Source organism: Scyliorhinus torazame, chromosome 15 (assembly GCF_047496885.1).
Source record: "Scyliorhinus torazame isolate Kashiwa2021f chromosome 15, sScyTor2.1, whole genome shotgun sequence".
Lineage (NCBI taxonomy): Eukaryota > Metazoa > Chordata > Chondrichthyes > Carcharhiniformes > Scyliorhinidae > Scyliorhinus > Scyliorhinus torazame.
This window is the reverse complement of record NC_092721.1, coordinates 53561696-53576754: the sequence shown is the minus strand read 5'-3', so window position 1 is coordinate 53576754 and position 15059 is coordinate 53561696. Positions and strand designations below refer to the sequence as shown.

The 15059-nt window shown below is 48.6% G+C and overlaps 1 protein-coding gene across 9 annotated transcripts in view; it reads left to right on the top strand.

Annotated features, from left to right (window-relative positions):
- The window catches only part of dzip1 (DAZ interacting zinc finger protein 1), a 646334-nt gene that overhangs the window by 352480 nt on the left and 278795 nt on the right, over nt 1-15059 (top strand). For 7 of the 9 annotated variants that reach the window (XR_011935128.1, XR_011935127.1, XM_072476251.1 and 4 more), the window contains one exon: nt 8568-8609. The exons of the other annotated variants lie outside the window; for them this stretch is intronic. Coding sequence is in view for 5 of the 7 variants with exons in the window: in XM_072476251.1 (XP_072332352.1) it covers nt 8568-8609 (42 nt within the window). In the remaining 2 variants the exon portion in view is untranslated. The remainder of the gene's footprint in view (nt 1-8567; nt 8610-15059) is intronic. 9 annotated transcript variants of the gene reach the window in all.

Below are 15059 nucleotides of genomic sequence, written 5' to 3'. Positions count from 1 at the left end.
GCTTCATTATCCTTTCCATGCTGGCTTGGGGGTCCGAGATGTAAAGAGAGACTCTATGCTCTGTCGCTCTTCTTGATACCTCTCCAGCTTTTTGCCATTCTGAGGGTGATCATCAGTAGCTCGATGTCAGGGCGAACAGCAGTGGGGACAGTGGGCATCTCTGCCTTGTGCCTCTGTGCCGCTGGAAGTATTTAGAGGCTGGTTTAGCACACTGGGCTAAATAGCTGGCTTTTAAAGCAGACCAAGGCAGGCCAGCTGCACGGTTCAATTCCTGTACCAGCCTTCCCGAACAGGCGCCGGAATGTGGCGACTAGGGGCTTTTCACAGTAACTTCATTGAAGCCTACTTGTGACAATAAGCGATTTTCATTTTTTCATTTCATTAGAGCTGGTGGAGTTTGTCCGTATGCTCACCATTGGAGTGCTGTACAGTAGTTTCACCCAGGCGGCGAACCCTGGTCCAAGCCCAATGAGATACTTCCAATCGACTCTGTCGAAGGCCTTTTCTGGTACACAGCTCTCCAGCCGCCTCACCATGGTTTTTGTCAGGACTTTCGCACCTACATTAAGCAGGAAGATGGGTCTGTAGGACCCACACTCAGTCGATTTGTGGCCTTTATGCGTATCTGCGATATTGAGGCTTGTGCCAGTGTTGGTTGCAGGGCGCCCCTTGGATCGAGTCTGCGAACACCTCACGCAAGTGCGGGTCCAGTGCTGGTGCAAATGTTTTGTAAATGTCCGCCGGGAATTCATCTGGCCCGGTGCCGTCCCTGCCTGCATGGAGTTGATGCTCTCCACGACTTTCCCCCAGTTCTAATGGTGCTTCCAGGCCCCATCTTCTATCTTCCCTCCTGTATGTAGTCGACCAGTTGTTGCCTAGCTGCCCTCTCCTTCCAATTTCTGTGCATTTTGTACTTTCTCCTCTAATCACTGCCTTCAGTGCCTCCCACAACGTGGAGGGTGAGACCTCCCCATTTCTAGTTGTTGGTAACGTACCTGTCTATGGTGTGTGTTATCGTTTCGAGAAATGCCCTATTGGCTGGGAGGGCTCTGTCCAGCCTCCATTGTGCCCTACCCGACTCCAACCTCACATCCATGTAGTGTGGTCGGAGATTACAATTGTGGAGTATTCCACTCCTACTCCTGGAAGCACCGATTTCCTCGGTACAAAGAAGTCGGCCCTGTGTACCTGGGAGAAGAAGGAGAACTCCTTCTCACCTGCGTTGGTGAAGTTCCATGGGTCCACTGCCCCCCATCTGTTCCTTGAACGTGTCTAGTTTCTTCGCTCAATTTGATGTTTTTCACGATTCGGCGTTTGATCTGTCAGTCCGTGGGGATTTCCATCATGGTCTTTTTCATGAATTCCGCGTCATCCCAGTTGGGAGCTTACATGTTAAGAAGGACCACTGATGCCCCTTCCAAGACACCGCTTACCATGATGTACCATCCTCCTTGTTACGTTGCTGTCCTCTTGTTGAGCAGCATGGCCACCTCCCCCCCCCCCCCCCCCCCACACCCCCCGCCTAGCTGTTGTCCCGTAGCACTAATGGTACGTCTGTCCCACCCAGCCCTTTCTTACCTGCAGTCAGTCCTTCTCCCTTGAGGGTGTCTCTTGGAGGAAGACTTTGTCGGCCTTCACAAGTTTTTTAATAATAATTTTTTTGTTATTGTCACAAGTAGGCTTACATTAACACCAATGAAGTTACAGTGAAAATCTCTTATTCGCCACACTCCGGCGCCTGTTCGGGTACATGGAGGGGGAATTCAGAATGTTCAATTCACCTAACAGCACGTCTTTCAGGAGGAAACTGGAGCACCCGGAGGAAGCCCACGCAGACACGGGGAGAACGTGAAGACTCCGCACAGACAGTGACCAAGTCAGGAATCGAATCTGGGACCCTCATGCTGTGAAGCAACAGTACTAACCACTGTGCTACCGTGTGGGCGAAGACTCTGGATCTTTTCACTGGGCTGTTAAGTCCCCTAACATTCCGGGTGACTATTCTGCAGGATCAACCATACTTCCCTTGTGGATGCACCCCTGTGCTCCAGGGTTTCCCTTTTTTTGGGCACCTGCCAAAGTGGCTGTTGGTGTTACCTTCTCCCTGATGGGAGATGGGCCATGTCCTTCTCCCATAGTCGTACTTTCTGGTGCCAGCTTACCTGTTAGTGTGGTGGCCCCTCTCTGGGGTCGATCTATGCCACCCCCCCAACGGGTGCGTTTCTGTTCCCCTTCCTCCCTCTCCTCACCCCCTCCTGCATCCTGCTGTTCTCACCCTCTCTGCCAGGTTTGGGGGGTGGGGGTGGGGACAGAGGATGACAAGAGGACGTGCCTTGGTGCCCCTCATGGAGTGTCAAGGTACCGCCATTGCCGTGGCCTGCAAGGCTGCCATCTTGCTGCGTAGTGCACTGACCACCCACCTTGGCCATTGGTTCTGCAGAATGCCACTGGCTGTGTGGGCGCCCCACCCCACCACACCCCTCCCCACCACCCCTGCACCCGGGCCTCCACCATACCTGGCAGCAGAGACTGGCACCAGGGCCAGAAGCCCCCATGGTACCAGATACTGACGGGGCTAGGGGTGCAGAGATTGGCGGGGCGGGGGGGGGGGTGCATGAGGGGTCAGGGACTGCAGTAAAGCTGGGCCACCTAGGAACCCGTTAGACCTGATTGGGTATGGGCATACTCACCATGCTAACATGTTGGTCTTCCACCCACTGCAGACAATGGAAATTGGAATTCCACTAGCAATGGTGGCCTTCTTCCGAGTTGCCATAGCCCTTGGGGATACACTGTGGCTTTGCGAGCCGGAGATGCTCGAAGAGGTGGACCCTGCAGCTGTGGCGTCTGCCCAGAGGAACAGGAGGCAACCGGTGAGAATGGAGAGCTGGCTGGCCGCCCAACAGGCTGACGAGGACATGGGAAGGAGGCACTGCATGAGGCCTCATGTGACCCGCTGCGCCTGTCATTCAAGGACCTACCAGACCGCGCATGTCATCGAAGACTCCAGCTGAGCAGGGGGACAGTGCAACATATCTGGCGGAGCGTGGTGTACCTGGCACTACGGGGGAATGGGTGAGGACAGCTGCACCCGGTGGCTATCAAGGTGGTGGTCACCCTGAACTTTTACGTCAAGGGGTCCTTCCAGGCGCCGAGTGGGATCTGTCCGGAATCTCATAGAGCTCGATGCACATGTGCATCTGTGCCCTCTCGGAGTTCCTATGTATCCACTTCACTGCGGACCGAGCCCACCCGGATGCCTGGGCAACCGGGTTCGCTGCCAATCCCGAGATACCCTGGGTTTATGGGGTAGTCGACGGGATGTATGTCGCCCTCCAAGCACCTGCAGATGACAGGCTGATCTTCACAAACCGAAAGGGGTTCCACTCAATGATTGTGTGACCATGAGATGCACATCATGCACGTCTATGCCCGATACCTGGGCAGTGTGAACGACACCTTCGTCCTGGCACATTCAATGGTTCCTGGCCTCTTTGAGGCACCCCCCCACCCCCCCCCCCCCCCCCCCAAACCCGGCTGAAGGATTGTCTCCTGGGTCATAAATGATGACTCGAATCCGGGGGCTACGGGCATGATCGAACTGTGCTTTGGCATCCTGAACTTTGGTACAGACACATGGACCGCTCTGGAGAGGCTCTTCAGTATAGCACTGGGAAGGTCACCCACATCATTGTGGCCTGCTGCGTCCTCCACAACATTGTGCAGCAGAGGGATGATGTGTTGAAGGAGGGGGATGAACATCAGTCCTTGTCCGACGAGGAGGATGCTGGGGATGGGAGGGGGGGCGGAGCGGTGAGCGGTGGCTGAATTGGGTCCATGGGCCACGCCCACCTACAACGTCCGCCCATTCACTCTGCGGCCAACCCAGGCCAGCCCATCCCTAACGTTGTGCGCAAGGTGTTTAATGTAAACAAATATATACAGCTTTGTGCCCTCGCCCCTAACACTATACTGTGCCCTGCACCCAGCAGTCACCGGCACAGGCCTCATCGCCTCCCCCTTCCTCTTGCAGCCATCTTGTTGGCTGGGAAGAGTGTGTGTTGGGAGTGGAGTGTGTATATGCGGCTGCAGCTTGTTAGCCGCCTGAGTGTTAACCTCGAACCCTGTAAATCTAGCATTATTTCTCATTGGAATCGATTGTGTTCCATATGGCGCCAGGTGCAAGCCCCTTAACGGTCGGTGGATTGGTCCAGGTGCTGTGCCAAATTTTCTGAAATAGAAGTTCATCAATCCTGCCCTGGCGTCAAAAGTTAGTCTCAGGAATGGAGAATTTGATCCCTGGCATTAGTAAAAAAATGTATTCCACCTGTAATAAAAATATTCATTCATTATATCCTGCTATTCTACTCTTACTAGCATGTGGCACTGGTACTAATCCTGAGATCTATCTTAGAGGCCCGACTTCTCCCCTTTCTTCCTAACTCCCTGTATTCTGATTTTAGGACCTGAGCCCTTTTTTTTAACTTATGTCATTGGTACCGATTTATACCACAACCACGGGCTTTTCACCCTCCCCCTCCAGAATGTCCTGTCAGAGGTCTGGGGTTTAGGGGCTTCTGATGTGGCTGAGGTGAATGTGCAGAGCAGTTTGCCAGCACACTCACAGCTCACTGGCTGGCACTCTGAGAGAAGGTGGGGCACAGAAGGGTGGAGGAGGCCTGTAGGATTTCTGGGTCCTGTAGTGGAAGCCCTAACTGTTTGTCAGTCTATCTTCTTCTCTGATTCCTTACAGATACCAAAATGGTTGTTGGTGTCAGTCCTGTGGCGGCTGCCCTCGCTTTGATGGTGATAGCCCATGCGGCCAGATGCCGGAGAAGGCAGTAGCGATGATGCAGGCTAGAGGTGTCACCCCATGTGCAGGAGGTCGCCGCACACGGTGAAGACCTGGCCGCCCATCAGCCTGAAGAGGAACCTAGAGGGAAAGGCCAGCGACGGTCCAAGATGTACAAGAGTCGTTGGTCTTTCGATGAGATGACAGACAGCATGTGTCACAGAAGACTCCGTGTCAGGAGAGAGTCAGTGTGACGGCTGTGCCTTGTCAGTGTGGACTTGGCACCCTGTGGAAGAAGAGGACACCCACTCCTGGTGGTCGTGAAAGTCAGTTCAGCCCTCAACCTTTATGCCACCTGTTCATTCAAGGGCTCGAGCGGGGACCTGGGTGGCATTTCACAATCTAGAGAATCAGAGAGCTCTGTGTGCCCAAGCATCAGACTTTCAACTTTGAGCTGGACCTGGCCCATCAAGATTCTCCACCATCGCCAGGATACCCCAGGTCCAGGGGGTAATTGATGGCACACATGTCACCCTGCATGCACCGAAGCATCAGGGAGATTTATTAACAGAAAGGGGTACCATTCCCTGAATGTTCAGGTTTTGTGCGACCACCGCCTCCATATCATGCACGTGTGCGGCCGCTACCCAGGGAGTGTGCATGGCAGCTACATCCTGGGGCACGTGAACATCCCAGCATCTTAGCGGACCACCACAGGATGAAGGGTTGGCTCTTGGGGGGACAAGGGATACCCGCTGAGTTCCTGGCTGTTGCCGCTTGTGCAGAGGCCTGAGACCGATGCGGAGACCCATGATTATGAAGCCCGTGTTGCCATTGATCAGTGCATCAGACTGCTGAAATGTGATCCCGATGCCTGGATTGCTGCGGTGGTGCCTGGCAGTAAACCCCCAGAGGATCTCCCACTTTGTGTTGGTCTGCTGTGCCCTCCACAACCTGGCACAGCAGCCATGCGACATGCTGGAGGAGGAGGGACATGCTGCCTCATTTTAGGAGCAGGAAGAGGCAGACCAGGAGGGGCTGCTATTCAATTGCTGTAAAACATTCCTATTCCTATACTCAAATCCTTTCACTATGAAGGCCAACATACCATTTACCTTCTTTATTTCCTGCTGTACCTGCGTGCTGACTTTCAACGACTGATACACAAGGACACCAAGGTCTCGCTGAGTATCCATCTCTCTCAATTTAAACCCATTCAAATAATAATCTGCCTTCCTATTTTTGCTACCAAAGCAGATAACCTCACATTTATCCTGCATCTGCCATGCATATGCCCGCTCACTCAGCCTGTCCAAATCTCGTTGACGCTTCTCTGCATCCTCCTCACAACTTACCCTCCCACCCAACTTTGTATCATCTGCAAATTTTGAGATAGTACATTTAGTTCCCTCGTCCAAATCATTAATATATAATGTGAACAGTTGGGATCCTAGCACAGATCCCTGCGGTATCGAACGAGTCACTGCCAGCCAATCAAAAAAAGACACGTTTATTCCAACTTTTGGCTTTCTGACTGTGAACCAGCTTTCTATTCATCTCAAGACACTACCTGCAATCCCACGCGTTTTAACTTGACGTAGTAATCTGCTGTGTGAGACCTTGTCGAAAGCCTTCCAGAAATCTAAATAAACCACCTCCACTGGTTCTCCCTGGTCAACTCTACTATTTACACCTTCAAACAATTCCAGTAGATTTGTCAAGCATGATTTCACTTTCATATATCCATGCTGACATTGTCTGATTATACCACTTCTTTCCAAATGCTGTGCTGTGAAATCCTTGATAATGAACTCTAGCAACTTCCCTACTGCCAATGTCAGAATAGTCAGAAGCTTTTTCCCAGGGTGGACGAGTCAATTACTAGGGGGCATAGGTTTAAGGGGCAATGTTTAAAGGAGATGTACGAGCCAGGTTTTTTACACAGAGGGTGATGGAAGCCTGGAACTCGCTGCCGGAGGAGGTGGTGGAAGCAGATATGATACAGTGACTTTTAAGGGACGTCTTGACAAATACATGAATAGAATGGGAATAGAGGGATATGGTCCCCAGAAGGGTAGGGGATTTTAGTTCAGATGGGCAGCATGGTCGATGCAGGGTTAGGGGGCCGAAGGGCCTGTTCCTGGGTTGTAATTTTCTTTGTTCTTTGACGTTAGGCTGACTGGTCTATACTTCCCTGTTTTCTCTCTACCTCCCGTTTTGAATAGGGGATTATATTAGCTACCCTCCAATCTACAGGGACCATTCCAGAGACCAAAGAATTTTGAAAAATTACCACCAATGGTGCTACTATTTCTAGGGCCATTTCCTTAAGTACTCTGGGATGATGATTATCAGGCCCTGGAGATTAATCCGCCTTCAATCCCATTCATTTCCCCCACATCATTTCTTTACTATTTTAATTTCCCTCAAGGACATAAGCTTAGAATCAAAGAATTTACAGCGCAGAAGGAGGCCATTTGGCCCATCGAGCCTCCACCCTATCCCCGTAAACCGGCCAAACCTTTTGGATACTAAGGGGTAATTTAGTATGGCCAATCCACCTAACTTGCATGTCTTTGGACTATGGGAGGAAACTGGAGCACCCGGAGGAAACCCACGCAGACACGGGGAGAAAGTGCAAACTCCATACAGACAGTCACCCAAGGCTGGAATTGAACTTGGGTCTCTGGAGCTGTGAAGCAGCAGTGCTTATACTCCAGGAAAAGGGATCCCATACATTAGTGCACCTTGGAGCATATGGTATAGAAATATCTTTGTATTCTCACCTTTCCCATTAACTTCAAAGAGATTACAAAGCCCAGATCGAAGAGACCTGAAAATGATCAAATGCCCTAAACAGCAGATGAACCCATAATTTTGGAATACTGACATTGGGAAAATGTAATATTGTTCCTCCTAATTATGTCAGAAATATTAGAAGTTAGAGGGCTGCATTTTCTGGCCTTTCCTCTGGTGGGAACTTCCAGTCCTGCCAATTGCGACCCCCGTGGTGTGTTACCCGGCGCAAAGCTGGCGAAAATACAAAACGCAGTTGGGGTAGCATGGTTGCGCAGTGGTTAGCACTGCTGCATCACGGCGCCGACGATCCGGGTTCGATCCTGGCCCCGTGTCACTGTCCTTGTGGAGTTTGCACATTCTCCCCATGTCTGTGTGGGTCTCACCCCCACAACCCAAAGATGTGCAGGGTAGGTGGATTGGCCATGTTAAATTAGCCCTTAAAAAAACCCACAGTTGCCATCAGAAGGACCGGAAGATCTTGCTGCCAGCCAATGGCGAGCCATGTCTGCCGCCGGAGAAATCGCCACGGGGTGGGGGAACGAAAATCCTGCCCATTGTCTCCAGGTTAATTCAGGACACAGCTGATAGTACAGCCAGTGAAAGAATTAACATACGGACTGAGGGCTTAAAGCTCCTTAGATTTCATCAAAAGTACGCTTGCTAAAAATAAAAACAAGTCAGTGTAAAATTGAAGTCTAATTATGGATTTATTAAGCTTAACTTGAGATTGGAACCTGTTCTATTGAGCTGCTGCTGTGAAGGCTATGGTTAGTATTCAGAGATTGCAGTTTAAGAATGATTACAGTGTATTTTTAAAAAATTTAATTCAGTTTAATTCAGAATTAATTGAATAATCTAATATTAAAAATTAACTTTTTGAAATGCATGATGCTTTTTGTTATAGTCAAATTATTTGTTGAACTTTTGAAAATGACAGATAAAAAATGTAACACTAATTATTTTTTTCTTTTTATAGTAGTTGCTGCAACTCCTTTACGACAGAAATCATTATGTTTAGGTAAATTCTGCTTTAAACTTCATTGAAATTAATATTTTGATTATTTTATAATGAATAAGTCAAGCGTAAACTAATTTTGGTAACAATTATATTTAATGAAATGCAATCAAAATCAAATGCCAATGTAAAATGAAGTCATGGTTTATTATGCAGTTGGGACCTTGCCTGGAACTGCATCACAGTAGGGGCAGATGTCAGTGTTAGAACCTGGCACACAAATGCCGTCTGTCAGAGGGTTCGAGAAAGCTTGGAAAAAGAGATGCTGCAAGCAGTGTGACACCCTCCTCCAGCACATCCTCATCTCAAGGTGGTCAAATAAGGGGTCTAAGGAGAGACATTTCACTTCACGGATGTATGTGGCAAGCAGCCCAGTGCTCAATTTCAGTTTTCAGCTGCGGTCTGCTGCAGTTGCGCGAGTGAATGCAGACAAAGTTAGATTGGGCCCTCGGTATATTTGTGAGGGGGCCATGAGGTAGAAAAGTAAAGGCTCCAAGGTGTCTGTAATCGTTTGACTATTTTATAAGTGTTCCATGATACTGTGCCATGATTCATAAGAGCACTCCCATATAAAATACAACACCAAGAATAAAGGCCATTACTCACACTGAGCTGCAGCCAATTCTATTCAACAATCTCCATTTCTTCTGCCATCAATTGCAATATCCTTGATATTGATGATGTTAAGTGACAGGATGTCATATTTATTTCTCCATTCTCTCATTACTTCTAGTCGCCCACATTGGCATTCATTTGACTATGTGTTGTGAAAGCAACAAGAATGAGGAGGACTATTGAATTTTCTGACAATCACAATAGATACTTAGAATAATAGCAATACAGTTTATTTATAAAAGAGAAACATGAGAGGCAGTATTGTCCCATCAGAAATCGGGAGTCAGGATTGAACTTCCCACGACCAAATGTAACCTACTGCAGGCCTTACATCGATTCTACTCTGTAATCGGCCTGGCCCCATTTCTGGGATCTGCCTTGATGGGCAGCTGATCCCTTTCTGGACCAATTGATGCCACAAGGACCAAAATATCATGGGCTTCAAGGTAAGCTGGAGTCTTACTGAAACAAACAATTCAAATCAATGTAGTTCAAAAAATAATTAACAGATGAGGGATGTTTCAAATAAAAAAAATACATTTCACTTTAAGTAGTTGATACAGGGCAGCAAGGTGACGCAGTGGTTAACCATGTTGCCTCATGGCGCTGAGGACTCGGGTTCGATCCCAGCCCTGGGTCACTGTCCATCTAGAATTTGCACATTCTCCCCGTATTTGCGTGGGTCTCACCCCCACAACCCAAACATACGGAGGATGGGTGGAGTGGCCATGCTAAATTGTCCCTTAATTGGAAAAAAAAGATTTGGGTAGGTTAAATTTATTTTTAAAAAATATTTAAAAAGTAGTTGATACATCAAAGATACCCCTCACACAGTTACAAACACTAGCATTATTTCCCGCACAAATGTCGGACCATGTTCAATGTTCCAATCATTCCAAATCAGCCTTCCCCGTTTGGATCTCTCACTTAATTTCTCGATTCAACCCGAGTCACATTTAGCAACAGCCGTATTCCATCCAAAGTCCTGGAATAGAGTTTACCACTGACTGGACGCATAATAATCTTTTTATTGTCACAAGTAGGCTTACATTAACACTGCAATGAAGTTACTGTGAAAAGCCCCTAGTCGCCACACTCCGGCGCCTGTTTGGGTACACAGAAGGAGAATTTGGAATACTCAGCTGGTACGGGAATTGAATCCGCGCTGCTGGCCTTGTTCTGCATCACAAACCAGCTGTCTAGCCCACTGAGCTAAACCAGCCCCCATGTGTCTCACACTGGTGAGCCAGCTACAGTGCAGACTTTGTTTGCACTGAGTGCTGAATTTGAGTGCTATAGTGAGAGTTTGGTGACTGAGGGATATTAAGGGTTCATTTTTATCTAAGTCTAGTCTTTTTTTAATTTAGTTAATTAACTTAAAAGTTGCTGTTTGGGTTAGAAGAAGGTGAGTTTTAAACCAGCTTTAAACAGAGTTCACTCAGGCTCTGCTTGCAGCTGCAGCTTGTTAATTAGTTAATTGGATTCGGCCAGTTTTCAGAGACTGGAGTCACAGTATAAAGGTGAGCCAGCTGCAGTGGCTTTGTTTGGTGCCCCTTTCATTTCATTTCCTCAAAGAGCGAGAAGGGAACCGGGAGTTTAGAGATTGCAACTGACTGGGAGCAGAGTCTGAGGGCGGAGTTCCAGTTAGTTTACAGGGCAGCTACATTCTGTAAGATCAGAGGGAATGGAGGCTCGGGCAGTTGCCTGCTCCTCCTGTAGGATGTGGATGGTGAGGGATACCACCAGTGTCCCCGCTGACTACACCTGTGGGAAGTGCACCCAACTCCAGCGCCAGCTTCCCGTACCAGCCTCCCCGAACAGGTCCCGGAATGTGGTGACTAGGGGCTTTTCACAGTAACTTAATTTGAAGTCTACTTGTGACAATAAGCGATTTTCATTTCATTTAATTTTCAGAGACCGTGTTAGGGAACTGGAGCTGGAGCTGGATGAACTTCAGATCATCCGGGAGGCAGAGGGGGTGATAGAGAAGAGTTACAGGGAGGTAGCCACACCCAAGGTACAGGACAAGAGTAGCTGGGTTACAGTCAGGGAAAGGAAAACGAACGGGCAGACAGTGCAGGGATCCCTCGTGGCCGTTCCCCTTCAAAACAAGTATACCGTTTTGGATGTTGGGGGGATGACCTACCAGGTGAAGGCCCTAGCGGCCAGGTCTCTGGCACTGAGTCTGGCTCTGTGGCTCAGAAGGGAAGGGGGGAGAATAGAAAAGCAATAATCATAGGAGACTCAATGGTTAGGGAAATGGATAGGAGATTCTGTGGTCGCGAGCGAGACTCACGGAAGGTATGTTGCCTCCCGGGTACCAGGGCCAGGAATGTCTCGGATTGAGTTTACAAGATTCTTAAGGGGGAGGGGGAGCAACCAGAAGTCGTCGTGCACATAGGCACCAACGGCATAGCTAAGAAAAGGGATGAGGATCTGAATAGTGATTTTAGGGAGTTAGGTTGGAAGCTAAAGAGCAGGACAAGCAGAGTAGTGATCTCAGGATTGTGACCGGTGCCACGTGCAAGTGAGGCAAGGAACAGAGAGCGAGTGCAGCTGAACACGTGGCTACAGGGCTGGTGCAGGAGGGAAGGCTTCAGATATGTGGATCATTGGGATATCTTCCGGGGAAGGCGGGACCTGTACATGAAGGACGTATTGCACCTAAACTGGAGGGGCACCACTATTATGGGTGGGAGGTTTGCTAGAGCTCTTCGGGAGGGTTTAAACTAGTTTGGCAGGGGATAGGAACCAGAGCTATGGATCAGAGGATAGGGCAGTGTTGAACAGGTAGAAATAGTATGCAGCGAGTCTGTGAGGAAGGATAGACAGTTGATAGGGCAAAGTTGCACTCAGTGGAATGGGTTAAAGTGTGCCTGTTTCAATGCAAGGAGTGTCAGGAATAAGGGAGATGAGCTTAGAGCATGGATCAGTACTTGGAACTACGCTGTTGTGGCCATTACAGGGACATGGATTTCATCGGGGCAGAAATGGTTGTTAGATGTTCTGGGGTTTAGATGTTTTCAGAAGAATAGGGAGGGAGGTAAAAGAGAGGTTGTAGCACTGTTAATTAGGGAGTGCATCACAGCTACAGAAAACGAGGAAGTTAAGGAGGGTTTGTCTACTGAGTCAGTATGGGTGGAAGTCAGAAACAAGAAAGGAGCAGTCACTTTATTGGGAGTTTTCTATAGACCCCCCCAATAGCAACAAAGAACAAAGAACAAAGAAATGCACAGCACAGGAACAGGCCCTTCGGCCCTCCAAGCCCGTGCCGACCATACTGCCCGACTAAACTACAATCTTCTACACTTCCTGGGTCCGTATCCTTCTATTCCCATCCTATTCATATATTTGTCAAGATGCCCCTTAAATGTCCCTATCGTCCCTGCTTCCACTACCTCCTCCGGTAGCGAGTTCCAGGCACCCACTACCCTCTGCGTAAAAAACTTGCCTCGTACATCTACTCTAAACCTTGCCCCTCTCACCTTAAACCCTTGCCCCCTAGTAATTGACCCCTCTACCCTGGGGAAAAGCCTCTGACTATCCACTCTGTCTATGCCCCTCATAATTTTGTATACCTCTATCAGGTCGCCCCTCAACCTCCTTCGTTCCAGTGAGAACAAACCGAGTTTATTCAATCGCTCCTCATAGCTTATGCCCTCCATACCAGGCAACATTCTGGTAAATCTCTTCTGCACCCTCTCTAAAGCCTCCACATCCTTCTGGTAGTGTGGCGACCAGAATTGAACACTATACTCCAAGTGTGGCCTAACTAAGGTTCTATACAGCTGCAACATGACTTGCCAATTCTTATACTCAATGCCCCAGCCAATGAAGGCAAGCATGCCGTATGCCTTCTTGACTACCTTCTCCACCTGTGTTGCCCCTTTCAATGACCTGTGGACCTGTACTCCTAGATCTCTTTGACTTTCAATACTCTTGAGGGTTCTACCATTCACTGTATATTCCCTACCTGCATTAGCCCTTCCAAAATGCATTACCTCACATTTGTCCGGATTAAACTCCATCTGCCATCTCTCCGCCCAAGTCTCCAGACAATCTAAATCCTGCTGTATCCTCAGACAGTCCTCATCGCTATCCGCAATTCCACCAACCTTTGTGTCGTCTGCAAACTTACTAATCAGACCAGTTACATTTTCCTCCAAATCATTTATATATACTACAAAGAGCAAAGGTCCCAGCACTGATCCCTGTGGAACACCACTGGTCACAGCCCTCCAATTAGAAAAGCATCCCTCCATTGCTACCCTCTGCCTTCTATGGCCTAGCCAGTTCTGTATCCACCTTGCCAGTTCACCCCTGATCCCGTGTGACTTCACCTTTTGTACTAGTCTACCATGAGGGACCTTGTCAAAGGCCTTACTGAAGTCCATATAGACAACATCTACTGCCCTACCTGCATCAATCATCTTAGTGACCTCCTCGAAAAACTCTATCAAGTTAGTGAGACACGACCTCCCCTTCACAAAACCGTGCTGCCTCTCACTAATACGTCCATTTGCTTCCAAATGGGAGTAGATCCTGTCTCGAAGAATTCTCTCCAGTAATTTCCCTACCACTGAAGTAAGGCTCACCGGCCTGTAGTTCCCGGGATTATCCTTGCTACCCTTCTTAAACAGAGGAACAACATTGGCTATTCTCCAGTCCTCCGGGACATCCCCTGAAGACAGCGAGGATCCAAAGATTTCTGTCAAGGCCTCAGCAATTTCCTCTCCAGCCTCCTTCAGTATTCTGGGGTAGATCCCATCAGGCCCTGGGGACTTATCTACCTTAATATTTTTTAAGACACCCAACACCTCGTCTTTTTGGATCACAATGTGACCCAGGCTATCTACACCCCCTTCTCCAGACTCAACATCTACCAATTCCTTCTCTTTGGTGAATACTGATGCAAAGTATTCATTTAGTACCTCGCCCATTTCCTCTGGCTCCGCACGTAGATTCCCTTGCCTATCCTTCAGTGGGCCAACCCTTTCCCTGGCTACCCTCTTGCTTTTTATGTACGTGTAAAAAGCCTTGGGATTTTCCTTAACCCTATTTGCCAATGACTTTTCATGACCCCTTCTAGCCCTCCTGACTCCTTTCTTAAGTTCCTTCCTACTTTCCTTATATGCCACACAGGCTTTGTCTGTCCCCAGCCTTTTAGCCCTGACAAATGCCTCCTTTTTCTTTTTGACGAGGCCTACAATATCACTCGTCATCCAAGGTTCCCGAAAATTGCCGTATTTATCTTTCTTCCTCACAGGAACATGCCTGTCCTGTATTCCTTTCAACTGACACTTGAAAGCCTCCCACATGTCAGATGTTGATTTGCCCTCAAACATCCGCCCCCAATCTATGTTCTTCAGTTCTCGCCTAATATTGTTATAAAGCAGCAGAGAGATAGAGGAACAGATTGGGATGCAGATCTTGGAAAAGTGCAGAAGTAACAGCGTTGTTGTCATGGGTGACTTCAAATTCCCCAATATTGACTGGAACCTCCTTAGTGCAAATGGTTTGGATGGAGCAGATTTTGTCAGGTGTATACAGGAAGGATTCCTGACCTAATATGTAGATAGGGCGATTAGGGAGAAGGCCATATTGGACTTGGTGCTCGGCAACGAACCAGGCCAGGTGTCAGATGTCTCGGTGGGAGAGCATTTCGGTGACAGTGACCACAACTCCTTGACCTTTATCATAGTCATGGAGAGAGATAGGAACACACAGTATGGGAAGGTATTTAATTGGGGGAGGGCAAATTATACTGCTATTAGACAGGAGCTGAGGACCATAAAGTGGGAACAATTGTTCTTGGGGAAATGCACAACAGTAATGTGG